Source organism: Ziziphus jujuba, chromosome 6, assembly GCF_031755915.1.
Source record: "Ziziphus jujuba cultivar Dongzao chromosome 6, ASM3175591v1".
Taxonomy (NCBI): Eukaryota; Viridiplantae; Streptophyta; class Magnoliopsida; order Rosales; family Rhamnaceae; genus Ziziphus; species Ziziphus jujuba.
The window spans coordinates 7,444,263-7,458,076 of record NC_083384.1 but is presented as its reverse complement, the minus strand read 5'-3'; the positions used below and the strand labels follow the sequence as shown (position 1 = coordinate 7,458,076).

The 13,814-nt window shown below is 32.2% G+C and overlaps 1 protein-coding gene across 4 annotated transcripts; it reads left to right on the top strand.

The window, feature by feature from the left end:
• Positions 1-2,853: 2,853 nt before the first annotated feature.
• Positions 2,854-12,124, top strand: LOC107434982 (uncharacterized). 4 transcript variants are annotated; one of them, XM_060818009.1, is made up of 9 exons: positions 2,854-3,128; positions 4,312-4,443; positions 5,782-6,039; positions 6,109-6,793; positions 7,765-7,914; positions 8,030-8,155; positions 9,565-9,609; positions 10,213-10,766; positions 11,316-12,124. In XM_060818009.1, exons 3-9 carry the CDS (start codon positions 6,010-6,012, stop codon positions 11,955-11,957), a joined length of 2,232 nt encoding a protein of 743 aa, XP_060673992.1. In that variant the 5' UTR covers positions 2,854-3,128; positions 4,312-4,443; positions 5,782-6,009; the 3' UTR covers positions 11,958-12,124. The 4 variants fall into 4 exon arrangements, with proteins under 4 accessions (XP_060673992.1, XP_060673993.1, XP_060673994.1 ...); XM_060818010.1 differs by lacking the exons at positions 2,854-3,128; positions 5,782-6,039 and having other exon boundaries at positions 4,268-4,443; XM_060818011.1 differs by lacking the exons at positions 2,854-3,128; positions 7,765-7,914 and having other exon boundaries at positions 4,268-4,443.
• Positions 12,125-13,814: the final 1,690 nt, after the last annotated feature.

The following is a 13,814-nucleotide window of genomic DNA, read 5'->3' as shown; positions in this document are numbered from 1 at the left end:
TGTTGATTTTATAAAATTATGTACATAAATTACGAACAATCTTCCAGACAGTTAAGCACTGTGAAAAAGGCTGCTGGAAAGAATAAGAAAATTACTGATTTAATGACAGATTTATAGTGTCATTACTCGACTTTACAATTCTGTATAGTTTTCTTAATGTTGACTGTTTCTATTATAGTTTTGTTTTGTGAGTATATTTAGCATATAATTTGTATCCGACAAAATTCTAAATTTTGGTGAGAACCCATTTTTGCTGTTGCTTAATTCCTACTTCTCATTTGAACCACTCTCCTGGCCTATACAATCTCCTTTTCTTACTAGCAGCCAAATTTAACAAATGTTCAGAATGATCCATTATGAAGCCTTTGTCCCTGCAAATAAACACATTATTAAGTTGTTATTGATAGCTCTGTTCTTTGGTGTGTGATGGTAGGACAGTTATTAAACGGATTCAACTCTCGAGATATTATGATTTTACAGTATGACAAAATTAAAGCAAGTTTATGTATTTGTTGGTGTAGCAATTACATGGTCTTACAGAGAAAATTTTCAGCACTGAGTATGACTTAGAAGCGTAGAAATACATGATCCAAAGAGCATAATACCTCTGTTTCATTTAATTTTTAACTCTAGTATGGAAAAATAAAACGGCTATATGTGCTGGCCACTCCATATACTTGTCAAATACAGTTCCAAAGATTGAATATAATAGGAAGAGAAAACTCTCTTCATTGAATTAATTCTCAGTATAACTTATTCTAAATGCACTCTGTTTTAGAATCATAGCTTCCACTCTTTAGTATTTGAAAGGTCCGATTTTTAAAAGTGTTCTTTTTAATGGAAATTCTAATAAACAAACACTATTAAACTGTCACCGACAATTCTCTATTTGTATAATATGTTCTAGATAAAGAATAATATGTTTGGAGCCCAACAGACAATTAGAAGCAAGCCCGTAATTAGTCATGCACTTGTCAAACTAGTCTGTTCTCTGTTTCTAATGGTTAGGCTTTATCAGTACATTGTTATGATTTTGTTTTGCTTGCTGTGATCAAACAGATTGTTTGAAATGCAGAGAAGAACTTCGCCAGACCAAGCTCATTGATGGCTCCTATTTTAGTTTAAGATTCTCAAAAGGGTGCGGAAATGCAAATTTTAGTAATATAATGCAATTATGCTAAGCAAAGTAGAAAATTTGGCTGCTTTTGTTGTCATGAAGTTCTTCTCTGCATTTCAAACAATCTGTTTGATCACAGCAAGCAAAACAAAATCATAACAATGTACTGATAAAGCCTAACCATTAGAAACAGAGAACAGACTAGTTTGACAAGTGCATGACTAATTACGGGCTTGCTTCTAATTGTCTGTTGGGCTCCAAACATATTATTCTTTATCTAGAACATATTATACACACTGACAATGGACATATATACTTGAATTCTACCATTGCTTATAATTATGATGGATGGAATAAAGGTGGTGGTCGAAGATAGAGAAATTACGGGGCATTAATTGGAGACCTGCAATACTGGCTAGTCAAAACAGCTTATAAGCCTAGGATTCAAAATTCAAAAAAAAAAAAAAAAAAAAGTGTAAGTTTGATTCTTTTTCTGCCTAATCAGAGCATTAAGCTTGCTTTCAACAGAAAGCTATATTTGGTCTTGTATTTTGTAGGACCGCTGGTCATGATGATAGTGATCTCTTGCATTGACAACATGAACATTAATTTAAAGCTGACTAACGGAAGCATAAAACTTTAAGTTCAACCTTTTTCTTACGTTGGTTTTTATTTGCATTTTTTTTTTTGGGGGGTCAATTCTTTGGCTTTTCGTCTGTAAAACACCAAAAGAAAAATCTAATTTTATTTTTCTATGTAATTTAATCTAATACTTAGGTCTCAGACAATCAAATTAGAAGGAACCACTAAATCGAAGGAAGGAATCTATTAAAAGTGAATGTAAACAAGGAATATATTAAAAGTAAATGTGAACATATCTAAAAGTTGCTAGGGGATTTTGAGGTTTCGGAGTGGCAGGAGAGCTTTTAAAGACAATGTCACAATAAAGGTTGCTGTAGGCCATCTATACTTGCACTGCACGTTTTACCTTTTCATAACCTAAAAGTCGCGTTAATTTACAAGCAATTTCAACTTCGATCCCTAGCCAGCTTGTAAATACTATAAGTAGCTAGCATTATAAAATGATGGATGTTTTACTTGTTGCTTTTATGTATTATTTAATAACACGTAGATTGTTTATTTTTGGTTTTTTGGTTTTTCTATCTAGTTTATTGTTATTTGTTTATTTCAAATATTTGTTAATGTTAGTTGAGGATAGGTTGAGTTTGCTAGATATTTTAAATAATTATAAATTTAAAAGAAAAAGAAAAACATAAATATCAAATTAAAAACTATTTTAAAAATAGTTTTTGTCTTTCCTCCCTTAAGTTTGTAATTGATTAAGATGAGGAATAAACTGTAAACAACACTAAATGACCCTTGAAGTAACAAACTACAAACAATCAAGTAAGTAGAAAAACATAAAAAACCAAAACCTAATGTGTTGCCAAACTAAAGGATACCTTGTTAATTTAGTATGTTTTGATTTACATGCAATTCAATTTTATTTTCATTTCATCATTGGAAACAACAACCAAAAAAAAAAAAAAAAAATAGAAAGAAAGAAAAAGAAATAAAAGTCTTCTTTTTTATTTCTGACATAACCGTCAAAGTGTCGTGATAGGCAATTGACTTGACTAACAAAGTCCTTTTGAAGTCTTTTTCGTACTATTACTACATGTGAACGCGGCTTCCAAGTCCATTTTATGTTTTTCCCCTGTCTCCTCTAAAATACAGAGTGAGAGAAACACAGAGCGTTTTGGGCAACCGATCAGGAAGATGTTTTTGGTGTTGTGAACAATAGGAGAGAGCGAGTCGACATCCGAAAGACCTAGCAGCAGCAACTTCGTTGGGCAGGGCAGAGGCATGGGGAACAAAAGCACATGTAGTTACTAGTTAGCCCCGAGACCAAGCTTCCATTCAGTTTGTTACTATTTTGCTTGTGGATTTGCAGGTTATAAACCTGAATGCTTCTTCTTCTCCTTCTTCTTCTTCCCAAGAAAAGAATGAGGTAACATCTTTTAATCCTTTTATTTCCTCTTCTTTTCTTTTTTATCCTTTCATTTTCACTAATTTGACAATGCACATAAAAATATTGTATCTTTTCCTGTCTTTTACCTCATATTCCACTAGCACCTATATAATGAAAAAAACCTAGCTCCAAGGATAATTTGAAGTTAAATTGGAGATGACAGAGCAACTTTTAAAAGATAAGATATATTTGTAATTTGTATACACTTGAGCTCTGCAGTTGTACTTTCTCATAAAGTATAAAGTACAAGCCGTATTGACTTAAGAGTAATTTTAATTTTAATTTTCATCCCCATGACCAGCTCTTAAATATAAATAAATAAAATTAGAGAAGGATGAAGTTTGCCTTATAATCTATGTATAGTTTGGTAACTTGTTGTGATGAATTTTACCTTATAATTTATGTATAATTTGGTAATTTGTTGTGTTTTTTTATTTTTTTGTGATTTGTTCACTTCAAATATTAGTCTAATATTAATCTATGTTAGTTAATCATGGTTAAAATTTGTTATGAATATCAAATATTTATGAAACCTGAAGGAAAAAAAAAATCTTAAATAACAAATTAAAAACCATTTAAAATTGTTATTAATTTGATGTCATGTATTTAATTTTTTTCTCTTAATTAATTGAGAGAGGTCAAACAAATATTAACAAATACTAACTAAGCAAATTAAAGAACACGCAAATAAATACAAAAGCACATAATTTTTTATTTTATTTTATTAACAAGCAGTTAAGTTCTCTGTTTCTTTCTTTGCAAAAAGAGAGAGAGAGAGAGAGAGAGAGTTAAAAAAAGAAAAGAAAGGTCTTGCTTTTTTATTTCTCAGAAGTGCAATGTAACAATAAAAACCGTTTCCAAATAAACTAAAAAATAATATTTTTCTTGGGAAATTCTGATATGAACATCAAATTCATAGTGCATTGACTCGGCTAAAAGAGTCTTTTACGTTTTTTTTTCAAAAAATAATGTCATTTTCATTATGACCTGTATATGTTGATATATCATTATTACTAGTATATGTTGACTAAAAATTAAAAATAAAAATAACGTTGACGCGGCTTGACTTTTGATGATTACTAGACTATGTTGGCTGGAAATGAAAATAAACTTAGGGCGGTTAACAAACTCCTTTATAGGTCTCTTGTTCTCTTCCAAACAGTAAACACATCGTTTTGGGGCAACCCAGAAATAGGGTATTGGTGAGTTGTGTCAGCGACCTGTCGTAGAAACAACAGAAGAGTGCGCAACGGCATCTGAAACCCAACTGCAGCAACGTCGTTGGAGAACCAAGGTGTGTGAAGCAGAGGCACGTACAAAGTTTGTATTAAATTTCCATTATTTATTTTATTTTCTTATTTTTTGAATAAGGTTTTATTAAAACATAAAAACAGTTAATAACACTCACAATTATGTGAGTAGAAAAACGTAACATAAAAATGATAGAGCATTATACAAGTAATTCCAAACAAAAACCGTTTAAAATTGTTATTAATTTGGTGTCATGTATATAATATTTTTCTCTTAATTAATTGAGAGAGGTAAAACAAGTATTAACAAATACTAACTAAGCAAATTAAAGAACACCCAAATAAATACAAAAGCACATAATTTATTTTTTTTGATTAACATGCAATTAAGTTCTCTTTTTGTTTCTTTGCCACAAAAAAAAAAAAAAAAAGGGGGAGAGAAAGAGTTAAAAAAAAAAGGTCTTTCTTTTTTATTTCTTAAAAGTGCAGTGTAACAATAAAAACAGTTTCCAAATAAACTAAAAAATAATTTTTAGTTTATTTTTTTAAAAAATAAAAATAACTAACACAGAACGTGACAACTCCTTCCCTGCTGTTGGAAAATCAAATGATGGCACAAAATGCTCTTGAGTTGCTTTCTGTTCCTTTATCCTCTTTAATTATTTGTAAACTGCCACAACCCACGCTGTGGTGCAGGTTCGATCCCTGGGAGGAGGGGTGCCCGGGGGCCAGCCACACTAGCAATCAAAAAAAAAAAAAAAAAAAAAAAGAAACCACTACCCTACACATATGGATTATAAAAAGGTTGAGTGTGAGTTTGATATTCGTTTCTTGACATTTTAAAAAGCAAGATCTAAACAAGACCCATTAAAGGTAGAATATTGACCATCACATGCAAAACTTGACGAATAGAGAAAGGAGCGGAAAGAAATTTATGATTTTATTTTGGAATACATATTACTTAAATCCAACCGAAATGCATAAAGAAATAAATACTTTACTTTTGTTGCAAATAATTCGTTTCTTTCTTTTTGCGTTGTTATTGGAGATGCTGTCATAAGTCGATAAATATTTTTTTTTGAAAATGTGCCAAGTCAATTGAACAAATATTAACTAATTAGTATTTACATATATATTCGTGTTTAACAAGCAACTACCTATTCTGTTTTTTTCTTTTGTTTTTTTGAAAATTTGCCAAGTCAATTGAACAAATATTAACTAATTAGGTACAAACAGGGGAAGAGGGTACATAAGAGAGATTAGAAGTTGCTTGTTAAACATAGCATAAAAAATGATAGAGCATTTTACAAGTAATTCCTAATAAATTAATAAATTAATTTTTTTGGGGAAATTCTGACGTAACAGTCAAAGTGTCGTGATAGGCTATTGACTAATAAAGTCTTGGTCACTACGTGTCGACTAATCAAGTTAACGCGGCTTCCAAGTCCTTCTTCCCCTGTTCCCCTTCATAATAGAGAGTGAGAAACGCGGCGTTTTGGGCAACTAATCAGGAAGACGGTTTTGGGGTTGTGAGTAGACGACTTGTCGGAGAAACAACCGGAGAGAGCGAAACGGCATTGGAGAATCTAGCTGCAGTAACTTTGTTGGGGATGGCAGAGGCATGGGGAACAGAGGCACATGTAATTACTAGTTAGCCCCAAGACCAAGCTTCCATTCAATTTGTTACTAATTTGCTTGTGGATTTGCAGGTTATAAACATGAATGCTTCTTCTTCTTCTTCTTCTTCTCAAGAAAAGAATGAGGTGTTTCTGGCTTTTAGAGGTAAGGAAACCCACGATGGTTTTACTGGATATCTTTGCAATGCTTCGTGTCAAAAGCATATTCTCACCTACAAGGATGATGAGCAAGCTACGGTAGAGGATCTAGAGGTGGAGAGATTAGAGATGGGAAGGGCTCCAGAACTAGTTCCAGAGCCATATCTAGCAGCCTTAGAAGGAGATTGGGAAAGAATGAAGAGATTCTATGAAAAAAACAGAGAAGCATTGTTTTATCCTCTCACTGTCACTAATGACACCCCATTTAATATAGCTGTTTATAGTAGAACTAAGAGCCCGATTGAAGAATTGATTCAGATGGTACCAAACCCGCCAATTGATAAAGCCGATGATAAGAAATGCACACCTCTTCATGAGGCTGGTGCTATTGGAAATGTGGAAGCGGCTCAAGTGTTGGTGCGTTGCTCTCCGAAGCAGCTTGAGGCTAGAAATGCTGTAGGAGAAACTCCAATGTATAGAGCTGCTGCATTTGGTATGACAGAAGTAGTCAAGTATTTGGCTTCCGAAGTCCGAAGCCGCAACTTGGATATGCCTTTTCAGCGCATCAGATATGATCATACCTCCATTCTTCAAAGTGCCATCCATGGCCAACACTTCGGTCAATCTCTCTCTCTCTTTTAAATTAGCTTTTAATCTCAAACCAAAAAAAAGTATTTTATTTTTTTTATTTTTTATTTTTTTACCTTGTGTGTTGGTCCAAAAGTAAATAGGAAGTATCATATAATTTTTTAATACTCTGCCACAATCATCATAGTACGCTGCATGTTAAGATCGAAGTGCTTCTTTTAATTTTAATCTTCTAAACTATATGCATTAACTACATGATCTTCTTAATTTGAGTTTTGTTTATTTGCCTTTTCTCTTGTTTGTTTTTTAGAGCCATGTCTTGAACCTCATGGTGTGTGGTAGATATGGTCCCAGAATTTCTTGACTCGAAGCCAGGGTCTCATGTGGGTGTGAAGGGTCCACCATTGAACCAAACTCTCTAGTTATTTCCTATGAGTTGCATAACTATATATTTACTTGATAAGACTAGATGTAGTTGTGTGGCACAAATTAATAGCATCCAACTTTCTACCAAAACCAAAGGTCACAATTCCATTATGTGGCTACAGCTATTCGAAATCCCCATTTAGTTTTTCCATCATCGATGGGTTCTACTTTAGGCATGGGAAAGTTTGGATGCCAATTCCATTCCTTTCCACTAGTATCACTTTTCCTACCTAACCATAATGGAAGATATACATATGCAATGCCTTTCAGAATTAGCTAGGCCTTCAAAACTCCAAAGCTTAATTAGGTCGTTCTATCCCCTTCTCTGCTCTCTCTATCAAAGTCTAAATAAACAAAATGCATTTTGATTTCTATCCTCATAACTATTATTGTACTTTCTTTTCTGTTTGGGAATTTATGTTTTAATTTTAAAAAAAATAATAATCTTACCCAAAATAACTATTATGGTTTGGGATGCTTCTCTCCAAATTATATATTCTATGTATATTAATGTTTAGTAACTAATATGTATGCATTGTAGTATATGTTGAATTAATAAATGGATTTCTAAAACAGAGACAGCATTGTGGTTACTTAAAAATGATGAAATACTGGGAGATCTGTTGGATAAGAAAGGCAGATCATGTCTTCAATTATTGGCAAATATGCCATCGGCTTTCAAGAGTGGTTACCCCATGAGCAAACTTGAATCATTTATTTACTTCTGTAAGTTTAAAGCTTATAATAATTCTCATTTTTTTAATATTTTAGTTATGTATTAATTTTTTTAAAAAAAATAATAATCTAAAATTTTCAATGCTTTTATATTTATATATAACAGGTCTGCCAAGTAATGAATACGATGATGACAATGGTGATCAAATGAATTTGAGGAAATGCAACGATTTGGAAAGTGGACCGGGTAGAAATCACCTCCATGCATCTTGCTTTTTAAGCTTCAATAGAGGTAATTAATAGAAAGCACGTATATTGCCACACACATAGTTATTGTTTTGAATAAAAATTTCATTTACATTTTTTTAGTTTTGTTATTATTACTTCAATTTTATAGTTTTGAAAAATTATTATTTATCTTTTTTAATTTTTTAAATTTATCAAAATAGACTCATCTATTATCTTTATATTTTTTTTTGCTGGTTTTTATCAGTTTTTATTAATTAATTTTAATAATTAATCATCAAAATTATATTTTTAAAATATTATACAATTAAAAAATATTAATTTTTAACTTGTTTAATAAAATTAATAAAAACTACCAAATTGATCTATTTTTATAAATAAATAAAAAATTAATAATAATTTTTAAAAAATATATAATGTAAATGAAATGATAACAAAACTAAAATTAAAAAGTTGCATATTTCATTTGTCTTTTTTTTTTTTTTTTTGTGGGTCCCCTCTTCCCTGGACAAGTGCCTTTATACATCAAAAAGGCAAATTACAGTTACAACCTTGAGTATGCTTACTTATTGCTTCCATGATTTTGAAAACTCATCAAAAATATTAGCCAAGCCGTTACTTCAGATCGGTTACTTAGAAAAGTATTTCCACATATTATTATTATTATTAAAAAAAAATTAGAAAAAAAGAAAGAAAGAAAAAAATATCAGATGTTTGGGGTAGCTGGGGAAGGGTAGGTCTTGTTGAACCCTTTGCAAGTCCTCGGTCCTCCCGCTTTCTGCAAAATTCACCAACACCAGCCCCCATCTTCTTCTACGGTAGTACTTACAACCCACCATCCTCGTAGCAAGCAGATGGCGAACCAATTTGCGGCAGCGGCGTCGTACCACCCGTTTTCCAACCTTGGGTCTACATGATTGTCCAAGGGAGTATCAGATCCGCACCACCTTTCGTATCCCCGTACTTTGAACTGAAAAAGTTTTGAGTTCACAAAGTTTGGTCCTCCTTTCTGTTCAGCACGCATTCTGAGCTTGATGCCTTCTTCAACATAATAAGGGCCTTTATTTTTTAAAAAAAATTATTTGCCCCTTTTATAAGTAATTCCTATAAAATTATTATCGTTAGCATATACAAATAATTATTAATTTCTCCGTACATTGTTTTTTTTTTCTTTTTTTAATTTCCACATGTTTTATAATTTTGGTATTGTCACGCAAGAGAGGGATACTTTGGTCCTTTAAATATTAAATTGACTTAGTAAAAGGATAAAATTGACGCTTCTATGGTCAAACCATTCAAAGGCAATTTGATAAGTTTTTCAAAATAATATGGCGAAATGTAAGTATCTCAGACCTAAAGGGCCTAAAGGCTATCCAAAGAATTTCCGCTGCGTCAAAATTATTTTATATATCTACAACAAACTGTATCTTTTGATCGTGTTACCCATAATTGCAGCAATAACCAGGTTGTACTTTGGCTTATGGACGTTCTTATGTGCTGGTATGTCTCTTAATTTATCTTTAATTTCGTCTCTCTATCTGTGTGTATATATATATATATATATATAATAAGGTTCAAATTAAGAAGGTTTTTTTTTCTTTTATTATTTTTTAATTACATTAAAAAGTTTAAATAGGATTTGTTTTATTGTATAAGATTTTACTAAATTATTAAATCTATATTTTTTTATCATTAATCGAATTTTAATCTCTTTTATGCTATCTAGGATCTAATAAAAGAAAACTTATGTTAACACAAGTTTTTAATATATATATATATATATATCAATTTGCATAGGTGTATATATTTGCATTTCTCATTAACATTTCTTTCATACTTTTTTTTACAACATTTATTTCATACTTAATTCCACCCAATAAAGTGAAGACAATAAATATTTTTGGATACTTGCTATCCCTTTGCGTATAGTCATTTATTTGGAAGTTGATAATCATTGTAATTAATTTTGAATACATTATGTGTTAATTAATTATAAATTACTTCTTGAAATGCCTTAAATAGCCCTTAATTGGAAAGTTTAAGTGCATTTCTATCTAACTATTAATTAATTCTTTTTTAAAAAAATTGTATTAAAATGGATAGGATGGCCAATGATAGGCAACATTCAAAAGGAGAAAAAGAAGCACGACTCATCTTGGAAACTTGCTAAGCTGCTCATAAAGAAAGACAAATCATGGGAAAAAACTGATGTAAAACCAGATATAGGAATCATTTCGTTTGGAGAAAGAGAAGGAAGTGGATCGAAGAAAACAATTGTATTAGAAAAGGAAGAAGATGAAGAGGAAAAAGAGGATAATATTCCTCCACCATTAATTCTTACAAATACAACACCATTGCTTATAGCAACTAGCACAGGTATAGAAGAGATCGTTAATGGGATACTTGATGAGTATCCTCAAGCAGTAGAGCATGTTAGTGATCAAGGACTTAGTATTATGCATGTTGCCATTAGGCACCGCCAGAGGAATATCTTTGAACGTGTGAAGAAGATGAAGATTCCGATGGCGAGGCTAGTTCGGAGAATTGATGACAATGGCTATACCTTATTGCACCATGTTGCCGATATGACCTATTATTCTAGTCGAAATTTGGCTAACCCTGCTCTTCAGTTGCAAGATGAATTGAAATGGTTTGAGGTATGGTTATATGTATGGCTAATTACATTTTACTCCCTGTATTGTATAGTATATTTGACACTTATGCCTTAAATTAAAAGGAATAATAGTAGTTATCATGTCCTAGTACTTTATTAATGTTAATTAAGTCCAATTATACATGTTTAATAGATAAATTTGATAAAATTAATCATATAAATACATACATCTAGCTTATATGTAACTTCTTTAGAAATTGTTTTATTCTATTGTATTTAATATTTTATCATTATTTCATGGTTTGTTAAAAACATCAAATTTGTTTGTAAATGTAGGCTTGTGATCATGAACTAACACACATATTATGTATTTTTATCACTTTAAAAGATAAATTTTATTTTACAAACTAAAGATTATTTTAACTAAATTTTTTATATCAAACAACTTGGCTTTAATCTAGATTTATCTTTCATGATTTTAGGAGGTTATCAATTTGTCAACTATTAATATACTGTCACCATATATTATTTGATATGTGTAGCAAGCATTGTCCAATGTTTAGTTAATATATTGTGAAATGATGGTTTGCAGCGCGTACGGAAATTAATTCCATCCCATTATGTCATGAACCATAGCAAAGGTGGTCAAACCGCCCCTGACTTTTTCGAAAAGTCTCATGCATATCTTCTCCAAGAGGCACAGAACTGGCTAAAGCGGACATCAGAATCCTGCTCAGTAATCGCAGTGCTAATAGCCACTGTCGCCTTCACGGTGGCGTATACTGTTCCGGGAGGTTCCGATCAGTCCACAGGCCTTCCGATATTGCGTCACCACCCTTTCTTTGCGGTTTTCACAGTCACGGACGTTCTGTCCCTCGTCAGCGCTCTCACATCGGTGGTGATGTTCATCTCTATCCTCACCTCTCCCTTCAGGCTTCAAGATTTCCGCAAGTCTCTTCCCCGAAAGCTTACGCTGGCATTCACCTTCCTGTTCCTCGCAGTGGCAGTGACCATGATGGCTTTCTCCGCCACTGTAATTCTGATCGTCCGTATGAAGAAGCGGTGGACCACCACTCTTGTCTATGGCGTGGCTTTTGTTCCGGTGACGGTGTTCGCACTCTTGCAATTCCCTCTCTACGTTGCGTTTATGGGCACCGTGAAGCACACTCTAAGATTCATGAAGAATGCTCTACCTTGGAATTTTCTTAGGCAGTTCGTTTGCAAGAATCAATGAAGTTTCGTAATAGAACAAGAATAAGCATTGAACTCGGTTAAATAATGTGTATATTTAGATAGCAATAGCACTGAAGCTGGACTGCCTCTGCCTGCCTTTATCAATTGGATATTTAACGAATTGGTTGGTTTCTAATTTCAATTTGAGGGAAGTATTTTAAATTTTAATTATGCGAGCAGTATTAATTATATGTCAATTACATAAATCTTTCCGTTAATTTTTCCTTTTCTTTTTATTTGATTGGTTATAAAACTTGAATCTATATTTCTTTTTATACATTATTTTTATTTCTTCGAATCAAATAATAAAATAAAATGTTTGATATGTTTCTTTTTCTCCCTTTTTGTAATTAATTAAAATCTAAACGTAATAACCAAAAAAAAAATAAAAAATAAAAATTCCCTTTTTATCACAAATTTGGCTGCCACCGACAAAAATAAAAAATAAAAAAAATGGCAGGGCTGCAACCGACATTTTCTCCTTTTTCTTCACCCTAGAATTGCCACTTCAAACAATCACAAGACTGCAAAGCTAGTACTAAATTAAACAAACACTTTGCTCCTGAAAGAGGTAAAAAAAAAAAAAAAAAAAAAAAGGGTTATTTTAAGATATTTTCAAATTTTTTTTTCTTTAAATTTATAGTTAATTGAAAAAAAATAAAAATAAAAATAAAAGTCTTCTGATTAATGCAATGATAAAGCATTTTACAAGGAATTCCAAATATATCAATAAATTATTATTATTATTATTATTTTGGGGAAATTCTGATATGATCGTCAAAGTGCTGTGATAGGCTGTTGACTAATAAAGTCTTTTTACTACATGTTGACCAATAAAGTGAACGCGGATTCCAATGCTTTTTTCCCCTGCTCTCCTCCATATTACAGAGTGAAAGAAACGCAGCGTTTTGGGCAACTTACGAAGAGGGTTTCGATGTCGTGGATAGGCAACCCGTCGGAGAACAATAGAAGATGGCAAAACGGCGTCGGAGAACCTAGATGCAGCAACTTCGTTGGAGAGCCAAGGTGTGGTCTGGGAAACAGAGGCATGTAGTGGTTAGAATTTGTATTATTTATTTATTTCAATAATGTTTTATGATTCTGAGCGTATAACACCTGGCCATGGCCAGAAATCGTATATATAAACGGCTATTAGATATTAAAGTGAAATTAAAGAGAACGATGCTGAGTTGTGGTTGTGAGCCTGTATGGAGGAGTAGAGCAGAGGGATTAAATGAAGGAGCTTTTTAATTATATTTATATTATATATATGTGATTAGGATATAGTTCTAATTTTCACTAATTTTAAACTTTGCTTATGGATTTTGTAGGTTATCAACATATGGCTGCTTCTTCTTCTCGAGAAAATTATGAGGTGTTTCTCAGTTTCAGAGGAGAGGAGATCGGAGATGGTTTTATTGGATATCTTCATAATGCTTTGTCAAAAGCATATGCTGATCTACAAGGATGATGAAAACCTTGAAGATGTTTTATTGAAAATGTCCAAGTATGGATCAACAAATGATCATTTCAAGAGGCACTTGATTGGAATTGAAAAGCCTATGAAGGAAATTAAAGGATTGTGATGCATTGGCTCAGCGGATATTCGCATCATAGGTCTTTATGCTATGGGGATATTGGAAAGACCACTCTTGCTCAAGCTATATTTCAAAAGCGTATTTGGGGCAGAGAGGTCCTCTGTTTGTAGCAATGTAACCGAGGCTTCTTGCCGTGTGTTTATGGAGGGAGAAGGAGTCGTCAATTGTGAGATCAAAAAGTGTGGGTTGGAGTAGTTAAATAAGACAATTTGGTGAACGTTGTGGTCAATCCTCACATCAATTCGAAGAGAATCAATGCC